Source organism: Myxine glutinosa, chromosome 1, assembly GCF_964187855.1.
Source record: "Myxine glutinosa chromosome 1, kmMyxGlut1.1, whole genome shotgun sequence".
Lineage (NCBI taxonomy): Eukaryota > Metazoa > Chordata > Myxini > Myxiniformes > Myxinidae > Myxine > Myxine glutinosa.
This window is the reverse complement of record NC_136261.1, coordinates 286,442,651-286,459,279: the sequence shown is the minus strand read 5'-3', so window position 1 is coordinate 286,459,279 and position 16,629 is coordinate 286,442,651. Positions and strand designations below refer to the sequence as shown.

At 53.0% G+C, this 16,629-nt stretch overlaps 1 protein-coding gene across 1 annotated transcript in view; it reads left to right on the top strand.

Annotated features, from left to right (window-relative positions):
• The first annotated feature begins 13,898 nt into the window (after positions 1-13,898).
• Positions 13,899-16,629, top strand: part of LOC144892191 (SCAN domain-containing protein 3-like) — a 49,924-nt gene continuing 47,193 nt past the window's right edge. The window contains exons 1-2 of the mRNA XM_078777483.1: positions 13,899-13,975; positions 15,532-15,661. Coding sequence (XP_078633609.1) covers positions 13,899-13,975; positions 15,532-15,661 — 207 coding nt within the window. The remainder of the gene's footprint in view (positions 13,976-15,531; positions 15,662-16,629) is intronic.

Genomic DNA, 16,629 nt, shown 5'->3' with positions numbered 1-16,629 from the left:
CATTTCGGAGGCTGAAAACGGCGTCAAATATTCTAAAATTGACGAAGAATTATTTTTTAGAAATCTCGCGGCCGAAGGGGATAGTTTTTCTGGGTCGGAAATATCCGAAGTTGAGACGGAATTCACCGAATTAATCAAGAAGTAAATTTTATCAATTTTAATCTCATCCAGAATGCAAATGGTGTCATTTTGAACTAGGTACGGTACCTACTACACCTACCTACTACCAACTACCTAACCTACTGATGCCATGATGATGGGTAAAATAGTGGCAAGAGGCTTTGGCTTCGCCGGCTCATTGCGGCTTTGCAGTCGGGTACTAGTAGCCGGTGAAGCCGGTGTTATCAATAAACGCGTACGTATTATGCCGAAAACCAGATCATGCCTTGGCTTGAGAATTTCGAAGCTAAATGGAGGCCGACATCTTGCGGATGCGGAAGTATGCATAACAAATATAAGAAACGTTCAATAGGAGTTTCTTTCACCCGTCTTTGTTTGATTCACAATCTTATGCACCTCTAATTGATAATTAAAATACTTTAAGACCAACCTCGGCCCGCACGGGCCTGGTTATCTTCAACGAAAATCGTCACCAAACACCGGAACCAATGAGATGCGAGCATTTGAAAAAATATTTCTAAAACCAAATCACTCAATGGAGGCCGCCATCTTGCGGATGCGGAAGTATACATAAAAAATTGCGAAAAAGTTCAATAGAGGCGTTGGCTTCGCCGGCTCATTGCGGCTTTGCAGTAGGGTCATATTATTATCAGAGTGCGCTGGTACTCTCAACTCTACGTACTAACGTAGGGATGACGTGGATAAAAAATGTCGGCAAACAAAACGAAAGTTGGAGTATCTTTTCGTACTCTCATAGTTGTTTATCTAGGACACAGGCAGTTCGAGTGTTTAATACGTTTTATTGACACTTCAAGTAAGCAAAACAGTAAAAACCACGAGTGTCATGCACGTCCGGCCATGTAAAAATTCCTCTCGAGAGGCTATGCCCCGCCCCTCTGTCCCCACCCTATTGGCCAGAGCAGTGGTTCCCAACCTTTTTGTACTCACGACCCCTTTCTCAAAACCCCGAAACACACGCGACCCCCCTGCCATCAGCCGTTTCTGTTTTACAAATTTTTCTGAGAAGGAAAAGGGAAGAAAGAGAAAACAATCATTAATTCATCAATTTTTACAAATTTTACTACAATATTCCTTGCACATTATAAAATTCGGGTAATTTTAGTTCGTTCGTCAAACCAAGCTCATCATTTTTTCTCACTGCCATCTATCGTCACACAATCCATGATCGTCATCACTAACATATCATCATCTCTCCAACCGGGCTTGTGGGATGGTTGGGGTTGCATCTGAGCAGCGAGTCTTGGAATTCGTGACGGGGTGTTTGTCAGAGCCAATCTCATGTCATCCTCAACATCCAATCTGTTTCTGGTCTTCGTTTTGATGTGGACGATGGCAGAAAATCCGGCCTCGCAGAGGTAGGTGGGGGGAAATGGAAGGAGAACACGTAAGGCCAGCATGCTGACTTTGGAATATGATTTGATACATAGCGCACCAGATTTGAGTCACCAATTTCTCCTGCAACAGGTCACGCGCCGGAGAGTCGTTGCGTAGATCCAATAATTCATCTTTATCATGACGTCAACAGCTTTTGTAGTGGTTTAAAGTGCACGACAGAAGAGGATTTCTTCTTTGATGTCGTCTGAATGAATGTACCTCACAAAGACAAGCAACTGAGAACATGAATTCACATCCATTGATTTGTCGAGTTGAAAGGAGAACAACGGAGAATCTTTGATTTCATCCAAAACCTGCTCTTTCACATCCATAGACATATAAGAAATACGCCTCTGAAGAGTATTATTCGACAAAGATACTTGCTGCATCTTCTTCGTGCTGGCTTCCCCGAGCCTAGCTGTCCGAGGCCTGCGCTATCTACACGCCACGCTCACGAGCGAGCAAAGCTAAGAACGCACCACACACACACATCCTCTTTGTTCATTCCATCGTCTGCCCTGTGGTTTGTTTAATAAGTCTGTCGAGTGGGAGTACTCCATATAGGGGGTTTAAAGCATCACATTTCTTTGTTCTCGGAACCGTTAATAAATCGTTGTATTATTTTCTGTACATACTTGAACGCAGTTTTCCGGGTAATTGATTCAATAGATAAGGCTGCGGTGGCTCTCGCCGCTTCCCATCATCCTGCGTGCTTGAGTAGCTTCGGTTGCAGAATCCGCCATTGAGTTTCCGCCTCGGGAGTAAAGCCTTCGTGATCGGCATCCGCAACTTTGGTGTTAATCGGAGTTGCGCGACATTTGGTGTCAGGTAGTAGGGATTTGAACCCGTCGGACAATTTTTTTTGTCCACGGCGAGACATCGACACAGTCGGGTGTACATCGCGCCCGATGTTCCAACGCAAAATTTTTTATAGTCGAGGCGGAGAAATTTGAATAGTCAATTGGGTGAACGGAGCGCAATATTGCGTCTTTGACAAATTTTAATTTTGTGCTTTTGGAAGTCAAATAAATACGCGCGTGGGAAACGACCTTCCAAAAAGCGGATGTCGGAGGTCGACGAGATGGTGGTATGCAGCAGGGCCTCCGTCAGTGTAGGGAGTGAGCCGGAAATTGGGGAATTAAAGGTGAGCCTTGGAACCTCCCCCGTCCCGAGCATCACCCTATCCCCCTCCCCTACCGGGGAGTCGGGAGCAGTAGGGACGGCCCCGATGGATTTCCAGGCCTTTTATGAAAACATAATGAAGGCAATGAATGTTCAGACTGAGAGCAGTTTTTTTTTTTTGTATACTGAATCGAGGCTCGTGAAAGAGCTGACAACCGCGAGGGAAAGACAGTACAGGGGGACCACGAGGGAAAGACAGCACAGGGGGACCACGAGGGAAAGACAGCACAGGGGGACCACGAGGGAAAGACAGCACAGGGGGACCACGAGGGAAAGACAGCACAGGGAGACCACGAGGGAAAGACAGCACAGGGGGACCACGAGGGAAAGACAGTACAGGGGGACCACGAGGGAAAGACAGCACAGGGGTACCGCGAGGGAAAGACAGTACAGGGGGACCATGAGGGAAAGACAGTACAGGGGGACCGTGAGGGAAAGACAGTACAGGGGGACTGCGAGGGAAAGACAGTACAGGGGGACCGCGAGGGAAAGACAGTACAGGGGGACCATGAGGGAAAGACAGCACAGGGGGACCGTGAGGGAAATACAGTACAGGGGGAACCACGAGGGAAAGACAGCACATGGGGACCGCGAGGGAAAGACAGTACAGGGGGACCACGAGGGAAAGACAGTACAGGGGGACCATGAGGGAAAGAGAGTACAGGGGGCCCGCAAGGGAAAGACAGTACAGGGGGACCGCGAGGGAAAGACAGTACAGGGGGACCGCGAGGGAAAGACAGTACAGGGGGACCACGAGGGAAAGACAGCACAGGGGGACCGTGGGGGACCGTGAGGGAAAGACAGTACAGGGGGACCGCGAGGGAAAGACAGCACAGGGGGACTGCGAGAGAAAGACAGCACAGGGGGACCGCGAGGGAAAGACAGCACAGGGGGACCGCGAGGGAAAGACAGTACAGGGGGACCACGAGGGAAAGACAGCACAGGGGGACCGCGGGGGAAAGACAGTACAGGGGGACCGCGAGGGAAAGACAGTACAGGGGGACCACGAGGGAAAGACAGTACAGGGGGACCACGAGGGAAAGACAGCCAATGAACGAAACCTTGCAGAAATTCGGGGAATGAATGACAAAATGGATGCTCAGAGTAATAAAATTGATGAGTTGGAAAATAGCTGGGATGCTCAGATTGAGCAGATGAAGCGAGTGATTAACAAAATGGATGCCAGGATGAGTGAGTTGAAGGAGGAACTAAAGAATGGTGCCGACGGGGCACAGGAGAAGCCAAATGTGGCAGGGTTTGAATCTGAACGGGGGAAAGGCAAATTGGGAATTGCACCAGGAATGGCAAATGAAGAGGCTAATGGGGAATGCCTACAGGTAAACGTGGAATGCGTACAGGTGAGTGTGGAGTGCGCCCAGGTAGATAGGGAGACTGAATGTGGAAATGGTAATGAAGGATGTTTCCCACCTGCTGGCCTGGTTGTTTGTCGGGACCGGGTGGATGTCACAACACCTCAACTGGGGGATGCATTGGGATCCTTGCAGCACCAGGGCGATGGTGCAGAGCAAAAGGGGGCAGAGTTATTGGGGGTCCGTGCGATTGAGCCGGACCGGGTATTTATTGGGGATATTGGGGAAGACCTGTCAGAGCCGGGATTGATGGGGGATGATGACGAGCATGATGTGATTCAGCGGCTGGGGACCTGGGACAGTCCCATGGAGGACGAGGTTGAACAGGCCCAAAGGAGTCTGGGTAATGAGGTGAGTTGGTCCGAGGAGGTGGTTGTAATGACCAAGGGGACTCTCACGGTACACTACGATTTGGTAACTGAGGCTCCGAAATTGAACAACCAGTTGGGGGAGTGTGTTGACTCCGGGCTGGATTTGGATCTTGGAGGCTTGGGAGATAGAGCCTCTGGAGATTTGGTCCCCGTAGGGAATGTGGACCAGCTGCAGAGAGGGGCAGAACAACCGGTGGTAGAGGTTGTTACCTGCAGCTGTGGTTTGGGATGGCAAATCAAAATTTTTAAATGGAAATCTCAAAGAAAATTAAAATGGGAAATTGAATTGGAGCAGCCTGGTTGGAGTTGGTCCCCAGGCCGCGGGATTTGGTCATGGCGAGGTCAATGGTGATGGCCTCAGGGAAAAGTTGCCCCTTTAAAAATTTGGGTTTGCCAGCCAGCTGTGGGGCTGTGCTGGCGAGATTTGGATGTGGGGTTCAACATTGGGTGTCGAGGTACGACCTGGGCCCCACGGGGGTCTGGTGGAGTGTGGTGTCCCTTGTCCGTCGGGGCGCCGTCCGAGCTGGTGGCTCGGGCCAGCAGGGCCACTGGACCCTGGTGGGGGTTAAGACCTCAAGGGGGTCCGAGGTGGTTTCTCAAGCCTGCGATGGTATTTATTGAGGACCACTAGGGGGAGGTGTTGTGGGTCGCGCTTTGGTGGCGGCACCGCGGAAGGCCAGCCTGGGCCTGATGTAGTGACCACCCAGGCATGCGACCTGACACCCTCTACCTGAGACTTTGGGACAGCCGGCATGTGGTGACCTGACATGTTGTGCTGGGCTATGGACACGGGTCGAACCGAATGGACAGGGATGGACATAGCCTGCTGGACAACCATTGGGGCATCTGTGGAACGTGATGGTGTGAGTGACCTTCCACAGATGTTCCGTTATGATTTATGGACTCTCGGGTTGGGAAGAGAGCCATGGGGTTGGTGAATCGGGAGATGTGTAAAGAGCCGAGCATATGGGCCATGCTCAGCTGGCATGTGTATGGCAAAGCATATTTCTTTGGTGAAATGAGTGAAATGTGAAAAATGTTTGGCATGGGTAATCTGTGGGTTAGATGTTAATTAAGGGGTGAATTTTGTGAAGAGAAATGGTGGACACTGTATAGTGACGCCATTATTGATCCAGGTGTGTTAGACCAAAGTGTTGGAGGCTGTGATAAAATTGACAGGGTATCAGAACATAGCTTTCAACTGGTTGCGGGGGCGACTGTTCTGATATTTGGGACGCGGGATTTATATGGGGATATAGTTGTGTAGCCTGAGGGTCAACGTGGTGCTGTGCGTGTCCGAGGTGTGTGGACCATGTCTTCTGGGTGGGTCTCCTGGTGGAGCATTGCTGTTGACAGGTCCTTGGTGTGGTCAAGTGTGGGTGAGCACTGGGGGGGCTGCGGTTCTGTGGAATGGGGGATGAGAGGGTGGCGTAGGTGACGTGAGGGGAATGCCACGCACTGCGACCGTCTCCCCCAGGGCCGAGGTTGTGTGTGCAGTAGTGTGTGTTGTGGCAGCAGGTGCTCACCACATTGGCCAGCTGGGGCTGGTGCAGCTGTGTTCCTCGCAGGGGAGCCGAAGGATGGATGGTGGGTCGCACCCTTATGGACGCTCATGGGCCATGTTGGCGTTTTGACTGCTCACCTTGTCCTGATGACCCTTGCACGGTAGAGGTGCAGAGCTGTCGTGGCCACAGGTAATTGTGTAGTGATGATCACCGTTGGATGCGGATCCACATACCTGCCAGTGTAGTGGGACAAAAGAGATATTTGGAAGAATTTGGTAGGCCCAATGTGAAATTTTGGGATTTTGAAGGGTGGATTGCACTTTGGACCTGACCAACCGGAAATTACCTGCACTTGAGGTGAGTGTTTTGAGGTGTACTGTCCCAGGCTTCAGGACCTGCTTATGGGAAATTTTGGGGACATGTAATTTGGAGTTGGGAGGCGGGTGAGAGTGATGACATGGCCGGTGAGGGGATTGGATTGTGTGCCACAAAGTCTTGTGGGTGGCGTTTGTGTTGGTGTTGTGGTTATGTGTTTTGATGTGGTCGTGAGAGTGGAAACCTGAGGATGAGTGATGATTATTGGAGACAATGAGGGGTGATTATTGTGCTTTTGGAAATGTGTATCGGTTAAATGTGAACTGTGGCATTTCACATGTGGCAGGCCATGGCACATCTTTTGTAATGTAGTGGCTACCGCTGGGTTTTCACAATCGCCTTGCACCTATCAAGGACGCGGAGCGATCACCATGCAGGGCTCGTCCAGGATGCCCGGGCAGGCCCGCGCTCAACTTGCCAGGCCTCGGTCGGGACGCCCGGGCATGCCCGGGCATGCCCGGGCAGGCTCGCCCTCAACTTGCCAGGCCGCAGCCAGGACGCCTGGCCACGCCCCCTCTCGCCTTTCCTGGGCAAACGCTCCGGGATAATGTGTGTATATATATTGCTGCCCGATAAACGGGCTTTTCAGAGTACCTGAGTGTTTTGTTTGAATAAAGCAACTCGGACGAATTCCAGCTTTTTGTCGCGTCCATTCTTCCGATCGACGTGGGAGCCTGAGCTCCTTCATTGGTGACCTACCGACATGGACACGGCAGTAGCCCTTAAACTGCCTACCTTCTGGGAGGCTCACGCGGCGGTTTGGTTCGCACAGGCGGACTCCCTGTTCGCCCTGCGAGGCATCATGGCCGACGACACCCGCTTCCACCATGTGGTAGCAGCGCTCGGTTCAGCCACCGCGGCCCGCGCCCTGAGCCTCCTCGAGAGCCCGCCAGCCGCTGACAAATACGGTGCGATTAAAAAGCTCCTCCTCGACGCTTTCGCCCTCCCATCGGCGGAACGCGCACGGCGCCTGCTCGACCTGCCCGAGCTCGGCGACACGCGCCCTTCTGAGCGAAAGGACTACATGCTTTCGCTGCTCGGCGAGCACTCTCCGGCATTCCTGTTCCGGGAGCTGTTCCTCCGTCAGCTGCCTAGCCCGGTACGCCTCACCCTGGCAAGCACGACGATCACGGATCCCCGTGCCCTTGCCAGGGAAGCCGACAAGATCTCTGCCGCAGGCCAGCGCATCGCAGCAGCGACCTGGGGCCCACCGCCGTCCGACGCAACACCCATGGCACCCGAGCACCCGGCACGGTCGACGACCGAACTGCCGACGCAATTGGCGGCCGCTACACCGAGCCGACCACCTCCAGCACGACGACCGGGGCCTCCACCTGACCAAGCATGGTGTTACTATCATGCCAGGTTCGGACAGAAGGCCCGGACATGCCGACCCCCGTGCACCTTCAGCAGGCCGGGAAACGGCCGGGCCGGCATTCATTACCAGCCATGAGTGCCGGCCACATGGGCAACTTACTGTTCATCATGGATAAAGCGTCCCGACGGCGCTTCCTGTGCGACACCGGCGCCCAACTGAGCGTCATACCCGCCTCTGACCAGGACAACGCTTTGCTTGGACGTTTGTAACTGCAAATGTGCCCATGGCACTGCTAGGCGCCGACTTCCTCTGCGCACACGGACTGCTGGTGGATGTCCAATGGCGTCGTTTAATCAACGCCGAAACCTTCAGCTCCCTGGTATGCACATTGAGCAGCTCCGCACCGACCGAGCTGGCATGCGCATTCCCGGCGGCGAACGAGTTTGCTCGCCTGCTCACAGAGTTCCCGGCCCTCACGTGGCCGACGTTTTCGGCCTTCGCAGTACGGCATGGGATCGAGCACCACATACCAACCACGGGCCCGCCGGTCTACGCCAGAGCCCGCCGCCTCGACCCAGCCAAGCTCGCCGTGGCCAAAGCCGAGTTTGACGCTTTAGAACACCTCGGCATCGTGCGGCACTCCGATAGCGCGTGGGCTTCGCCACTACACATCGTCCCAAAGCCAGGGGGCGGCTGGCGCCCATGTGGCGACTAACGCCGCCTTAACGATGCTACCACCCCCGACAGGTATCCGATCCCGCACATCCAAGACTTCTCCGCCCATCTGGAGGGACGGGTCATTTTTTCGAAAATTGATCTCATACGGGGATATCACCAGGTACCTGTCAGGGCGGCCGACGTCCCTAAAACGGCAGTCATCACACCGTTCGGCTTATTCGAATTCTTACGGATGACGTTTGGTCTCAAGAACGCGGCTCAGGCGTTCCAGCGCTTGATGGACGGCGTGCTGCGTGACCTTCCGTTCCTTTTCGTTTACCTGGACGACATCCTCGTCGCCAGCACGTCCCGGGCCGAGCACCTCCTCCACCTCCGAACACTGTTTGGGCGCCTCAGCGAGCACGGCCTCATCATCAACCCGGCCAAATGCCACTTCGGCACGATGGCCGTTGATTTTTTGGGCCACCACATCACCAAGAACGGGGCCGTGCCGCTGCCAACCAAGGTCGAGGCCATCACCACATTCCCGCGTCCCGCACCATAAAGGCCCTGCAGGAATTCCTGAGAATGGTGAATTTTTATCACCGCTTCGTGCCCCGCGCTGCTCAACTCATGCGGCCCCTCTACGAAGCCCCCCGGGGCAAGCCGGCCAAGGACGACATCGCCTGGTCCGCAGCAATGGACGCGGCCTTCCAAAGCTCAAAGCGGGCCCTCGCCGACGCAACACTGCTCGCTCACCCGGTGCTCAACGCTCCCATCGCCCTCACCACGGATGCCTCCGACTACGCGGTGGGCGCCGTACATGAGCAATGGGTGAATGGGGTTTGGCAGCCACTCGCTTTTTTCAGCCGGCAGCTCCGGCCGAACGAGCTCAAATACAGCACGTTTGACCGTGAGCTCCTTGGTCTACACGTGGCCATCCGCCATTTCCGCCACCTCCTGGAGGGCCGACCTTTCACGGCGTTCGTCGACCACAAGCCATTGGTTTACGCAATGGCCAAGGTCACGGAGCCGTGGTCGGCCCACCAACAGCACCACCTCTCCGCCGTGTCGGAGTTTACCACGGACATCCGGCACGTCACCGGCAAAAACAACGCCGTGGCCGACTGTCTTTCCCGGGCCAGCGCGAACGCGGTCCACCTGGGCGTGGACTTTGCGCTTATGGCGGCGGACCAAACCACCGACACCACGGTGCAAGCCCTCCGGGCGGCAGACACGGGCCTCCGCCTGGCCGACATCCCCTTCGCGGACACTGTCCTGCTCTGCGACGTCTCCCAAGGCCAGCCTCACCCCATCGTGCCCGTCACCTGGCAACGCCGCATCTTCGCCTCCCTCCACGGCCTTTCCCACCCGGGCCGGAAAGCTTCCCAGAAGCTGGTGTCGGCGCGATTCGTCTGGCACGGCCTTCGTCGGGACGTCCGCGATTGGACCAGCACCTGCACAGCCTGCCAACGGGCCAAGGTCCACCGACACACCCAGGCCCCGCTGGCACCTTTCACCGTGCCCGAACGACGTTTCGACCACGTCAACGTGGATCTGGTGGGCCCACTCCCCCCGTCACGGGGGTTCACACACCTGCTCACCATGGTGGACAGGACCACCAGGTGGCCGGAGGCCGTTCCCCTCATCTCCACCACCACCGCCGACGTGGCGCAGGCTTTCATCGCCACCTGGGTCGCCCGCTTCGGCGCATCGGCGGACATCTCGTCAGACCGCGGACTACAGTTCACCTCCGAGCTGTGGGGCGTGGTCGCCCACAACCTGGGGGTCAAGCTCCACCGTACTACGGCCTACCACCCCCAAGCAAACGGGTTGTGCGAGCGATTCCACCGCTCCATGAAGGCCGCGCTCATGGCCGGCCTTCAAGACGGCGGTTGGGCCGACCGGCTGCTGTGGGTCCTTTTGGGCCTCCGCACGGCCCCCAAGGAGGACCTCCAGGCATCCACCGCCGAGCTTGTCTACGGCCAGGCGCTACGCATCCCGGGCGAATTCGTGCCCGACGCTACCAGTCCCTGGTCCGCAGCTCACCAGCGCTCAGACCTCCAGGAGGCCGCCCAACGGTTTGCCCCCGTGCCAACATCCCACCACGGTGACCCCCAGTCCTACGTCCCCCCAGCACACAGCACAGCGGAGTATGTTTTTGTGCATCACGACGCACATCGGGGGCCACTCTGGCCGTTGTACGACGGGCCCTTCCGGGTCCTGCGACGGGACGACAAGTCGTTCGTCATCGACATCGGCGGCAGGTCGGACCGGATTGCGGTGGACCGCCTCAAGCCGGCGCACGTGGATGGCGACCAACCACCACGGGTGGCCCTTCCGCCACGGCGAGGCCGCCCCCCGTCCACGGTGCCCCCCACTCGACCGTCCACCACCACACCGGACCCCCCCCCCACGACCCGCCAGGGGTCGCTTCGGCCGGGTCATCAGGACCCCCCTCAAATTGACCCTGCCGGTGCAAGTCGATTCTGGGGGGACGTGTGTAGTGGCTACCGCTGGGTTTTCACAATCGCCTTGCACCTATCAAGGACGCGGAGTGATCACCATGCCGGGCTCGTCCAGGACGCCCGGGCAGGCTCGCCCTCAACTTGCCAGGCCGCAGCCAGGACGCTCGGCCACGCCCACTCTTGCCTTTCCTGGGCAAACGCTCGGGGATAATGTGTGTATATATATTGCTGCCCAATAAACGGGCTTTTCAGAGTACCTGAGTGTTTTGTTTGAATAAAGCAACTCGGACGAATTCCAGCTTTTTGTCGCATCCATTCTTCCGATCGACGTGGGAGCCCGAGCTCCTTCAGTAACATCTTTTACACCATCGATGGAATTGTGCTGAGTTGTGTTGAGAATTGAATGGCAGCGGGGGAGGAAGTGTGTTTTGGGGTCTTGTGGGTGGGGAAGGTGTGTGTGTCCGCAGGTACGGATCCAGCTCTGAGGAGCGATGCCTGCGGCCCCCCTCTGCGGCAATTACCCCTGGCAGCCGATGATATCTGGAAATTGGAGCTCGTCGGTGGAGGGTCTGGTTGGGCACCGCGGAGTGAGGAAGTCCCCCGGTGACCCGTGTTGCTGCGCTGGAGCAGGAGGCCACGGAGGAGCCTGGTGTGTGTGGAGACCCTCACCGGCGAGGTAACGGCGGAAAGGGGCTGTTGGGCTGCCATGGGCCAAGAGGTAAAGGGGGGGGGGGGCAATGAACTTGAAAGTCGGTTGACTTGTTTTTGGGACTACGGTTACCACAGCCTGAAGTGCCCCCACCATCTTCTTGTGCGGTACCTCCCCGCTGCCTAGTTGAGGAATGCACACACACGAATGACATCAATTCCTGGTCCTGCAAGGGGGGTGAAATAAGTGCTGGTAATGATGATTTTGTGTAGTAATGAGTGGTGGAAGGAGAATGAGTGGTTAAGGGGTTTGTGTTGAATGAATGGGGGCGAAATCCACCGAGCCATGTCACTCACCTGTATCACCTGGACATGGCCCGTTGAAATTTAGGGGGGTGCATTGGGGATGGCCCCGCAGGTAAGGTTGTGTCTTGTGGCATCCACCGGGGGACGCGGTCTGTAGACCGGGGTATGTACAAAGGTTAGAGTTTTGAATTTTTGAATAAGGTTAAGTTTTGTGGATAAGGTAGGAGTTTTGAGTGTTGTTTGTTTCCTCCCTCTGAAGGAACAATGAAGACCAATGAATGTACATACTTGCATGATTGTTAAGGGGTTTAGCTTGTGAAGGAAGTGTAGGTAAGTAGTCCGACTCACTTCCCACAGCCCTTCCTGTTTTATTTTATAGGTTAATTATGTGTGAGACAGTAAGTATTAAGGCTGGAATGGTAGCGCCTGCAGCGAACCTTGCAGGAGCTAGGGTTCCAAGGGGGGGGGGGGGGAGGGGCTGTGTTATGAATTTGGGTAGTAATATATAGAGCAGAATAGATCTGAGTAGGTGACATGCTCTGGGATGTCGCGATAGCTAGAACCCACTATGTACCTTTAAGTTGGTATGTGTAGCCGTAGGCCGGGGTTATTGTGTATGTATTTCCTGTACGGGGACAGGAAGTGCTAAGTAGTCAGGGTGATAAGGGTAACTTTGTGTGTTTTCCCACCTCTGTGGTCAATCCAATGTCCCTTTTGGCACCGCACCTAGACGGTAGGAATTCGTGCCCCTAGCACACCCACATTAATTAATTCCCTCCCTTTCACATCAATGAAACAACACCCACCAAAACGGGCAGGCTGAGACACGCCCTGCCGAGACACGATGAGATGGGAGCGGATCTTTTGACGTCATGGGGGAGGGCGGGATGGAGGACCGGAGGGAAGTGACGACACAAGGAGAAGAAGAGAGTTCGGAGTTGGACACGAGGCAGAGCAGACGCCATTTGGGAGAGCTGAGAGAATTCAGTCGTGATAGAGTGCACTGGACATTTTTCCCTCTCGTTCCCCCCTGCCTTCGTTCCCTCCCATCTTCCCTGCGATCGGATCGCGTGCTTGCATGGGTGGCTGTTGTGCCGAGGTTCGCCCCATTGGTGGCCGCATCCGTGGCCTCGTGCGTACCATCGCCAACCACTCATGATCTCCAAAGCACCGAGCAGAGACGACAGCCCCAGAAACCGCGGTCCTTCGGATGGGGCGGCGAGCGTTTGAGAGTTGCGGTGCAAGAGGACCGGGGGCGGCGAGTGAGTCACCTCGGGGAGACCCCTCCTGCCCACGTGTCAGGGCCTAGCTGTCCAAGGCCTGCGCTAGCTCTATGCCACGCTCCCGAGCGAGCAAAGCTAAGAACGCACCACACACACACACCCTCTTTGTTCATTTCGTCGTCTGCCCTGTGGTTTGTTTAATAAGTCTGTCGAGTGGGAGTACTCCATATAGGGGGTTTAAAGCATCACATTTCTTTGCTCTTGGAACCGTTAATAAATCGTTGTATTATTTTCTGTACATACTTGAACGCAGTTTTCCGGGTGAGTGATTTAACAGATAAGGCTTCGGGGGCTCTCGCCGCTTCCCTTCATCCCGCGCGCTTGAGTAGCTTTGGTTGCGGAATCCACCATTGAGTTTTCCCTTCGGGAGTAAAGCCTTCGTGATTGGCATCCGCAACTCTGGTGTTAATTGGAGTTGCGTGACAATAGATCCAAGAATTCATCTTTTTCATGACGTCAACAGCTTTTGTAGTGGTTTAAAGTGCACGACAGAAGAGGCTTTCTTCTTTGATGTCGTTTGAATGAATGTACCTCATGAAGACAAGCAACTGAGAACATGAACTCACATCCGTTGATTCGTCGAGTTGAAAGGAGAACAACGGAGAATCTTTGATTTCATACAAAACCTGCTCTTTCACATCCATAGGCATATGAGAAATACGCCTCTGAAGAGTATTATTCGACAAAGATACTTGCTGCATCCTCTTCGTGCTGGCTTCCCCGAGAACGAGCTTCACCATCTTCAACATGCAGGGTTTGAGAAGTGTCTCTCCAATGGTGTGAGGCTTTTTTGTGTTTGGCAATTTCCAACGCAACTTCATATGAGGCCTCCACTGCTGCTGCACGATGTTGCTGAAAAGACCCACTAGCATCGAGCTTTTGACGTTTGAGAAGAAGCTCATGGCGTTTGAAGAACTCCAAATCATTCTCTGCGTATTCCAGATGCTTTGTCTCGAGGTGACGCTTGAGTTTCGGAGGTTTCTTCGACTCCGCACTCAGGACAATATGGCACAAGATGCATTTTTTTTTTTTTTTTTTTTTTTTTTTTTTTGTATACAAGATCGAGGCTCGTGAAAGAGCTAACATTAATCACACAAAAAGACAAACCGACACACAAAACACAAAAAACAAGGGGAGCGGCAGACAAGATGGGGAGAGAGGGGGAAGGACACAAAAGAGAGGGAGAAGAGGGGGAAGGACACAAACACAACATTTGAGAGCAGGGACATCGGGAGGACTTGGGGGGAGGTGGGAGAGGAATAAAACATATGAACAAGGACTCTGGGGTGAATTACCGGGGGTAGAAAAGATCAAGGTTTTCGATGGGGGAAGATAAGAGATGGTGGTGAACAGCTGTTTTAAAGACCTGGAGGGAGGAGTGGGATTGAAGGGAGTGGGGGAGTTTGTTCCAGAGGCGGGAGAAAAGGGGAATGAAAGAGTGAAGGTGAGCAGGGAGCCTAGACTTTGGCAGTTTAACCATAAGAGGGTTGCAGGCAGATCTTGTGCGACCTGAAGGAATATTGGGGGGACAGAGCACAGAGAGAGCTGGGGGAGCAAGGCCGGAGAGGAGTCGGTAGAAGACAGAAAGACCACCAACCTGCCTGCGGTGAGTGAGTGAAAGGCCCTCGGTGTTGACTACATCGCAGGAGATTCCAATGATTCTGAGATTTCTCTACGCCGTTGTTGGCGAGTACTGTGGTGAAGCCAATGTTGAGGTCGTCTTCCGAGTATTTACGCCTTTTAGCCATTGCTTCAGATCTGTAAATACAAAAACCCGGAAATAGACAATGTTCCACTCATATCGGCAACACATAAAAAAGAGCGAGCAAAAACTATAGCCAACTCCACCGGCACAACATTATGTTGTGTGTTCTAGGTATCAGCGAAATGAAAGTTTTGGTAATGTTCCCTTCTCCCAAGGCTACCAAGTTCTCCCAAGGCTTCTCGACCCACCCAGCCCACCCGCCGCGACCCCCTGGGGGTCACGACCCACAGGTTGGGAACCCCTGGGCTAGAGGGAAACCACATCAGTTACATTCGAGGAGCTAACGGATGTTATCCGGTCTCTTAAAACTAAAGAGCCGCTCCAGTAGCTACCTCCAATATGCCTTCTGACCACCTGGGAAAAACAAACGTACCAATTCACAGCAGAATGTCAATGATGGAAAGTCAGACAAGAAAAAGAAAGCTGTTAAAAACAATACCACCCACCCCTCCCCCAGACAGCCAATATACAGGAATGGCCTTATCATAGGTACTATTCCATCACTGAGGAATGGCAGTGCTCAGCGTGCAATATGCTCGGTCTTGTTTTCGTCAGGTCCAATGGTACAAGTCGTGGTGGTCCACATGTGATTTTTACATGTCCAGAATATCATAGGTTTCAAAAAATCAAAGGGGACGGTAACTGTTTATTTCGCTCATTTGGACATATAATCACTGGCTCGCAACAACAAAACGGAGCTGTGTGTTCTGCAATTGTCACACACATGTCTGATATTGAGCCATTCATACTTTCCACTGGTGTGTCCAGTGTTGAAGCCAACATAAGAGCTTCGCGTATGGACAGTGCAGGTACTTGGGGTACAGAAAACGAAATTCTTACTCTCGCACATTTGCTGAATACCCCAGTGTATGTGTACAACAGTGAGAGTATGGATTGGGTAAGGTACTCCCCGATGCATGTTGACGAAAATTTGCATGATAATGTCATGCAGTTGGCTATGTACATCAGGCTGCAGCATGATCACTTTGATGTTGTTTTCTCGACTGTAAATTCACAGTAACTTTTTTGGGCATTTCTAAGTGCAGGTCATTGTGTGGCCTGAAGCTGGATGAAGACATTACTCTTGAGAAACGAGCAATAAGACAGAGCTGCAAGAAACAGTCAGGGTTACGTTAGACAATATAGGAACAAATGCAGTGTTTGACATTGTTGACTGAGATATTGTCGCGTCCCCGGGGTTAAGACACCTGGGTGAAGGATGGCAAACCGAGCTTTAACTCCGAGGCGTACGAGCCGAAAATATGGTGGTCCCTTTATATGGCACACGAGGGAAACGGAGGTCTCTCCGTCTTAATGGAACGGATGGATGCGACAAAGTGTTTTCCGAAACCACAAGCAAATGAACGTACAGGACAAGAGCTTGGAAATGCAACAAATAAGGGTTGAATGAAAATAATGCAGGTGCAGAATTATAAAGACCTCTACAGGCCAGGAGTAGGCGAGTTATCGTAGGCATTCAAATTCAAACTTGTCCCTGATCCTCTTAATTAATAAAATGTATTGTAATGACAATGAGATAGAAATAGTTTAGTTATTTGATGAATCTTAATAATACTATGCTATAGTTCATAATGATCTTGTAGGAAAGGATTTATTATATTATTAAGGATGTGTATATATATATATATGTATATATATATATATATATATATATATATATATATATATATATATATATATATATATATATAATATATATGTGTGTGTATTACAAACTAAGGAATTTAAGAGTATAACTCAGAATCTGGTAGACTCAAAAGTCGCCTTGTGATGGGAAGATATACATATCTTTCATGTGCAGTCTTGTGTAAATACTAAGTTGGGAATAGAGTTTGTGAAACAAAC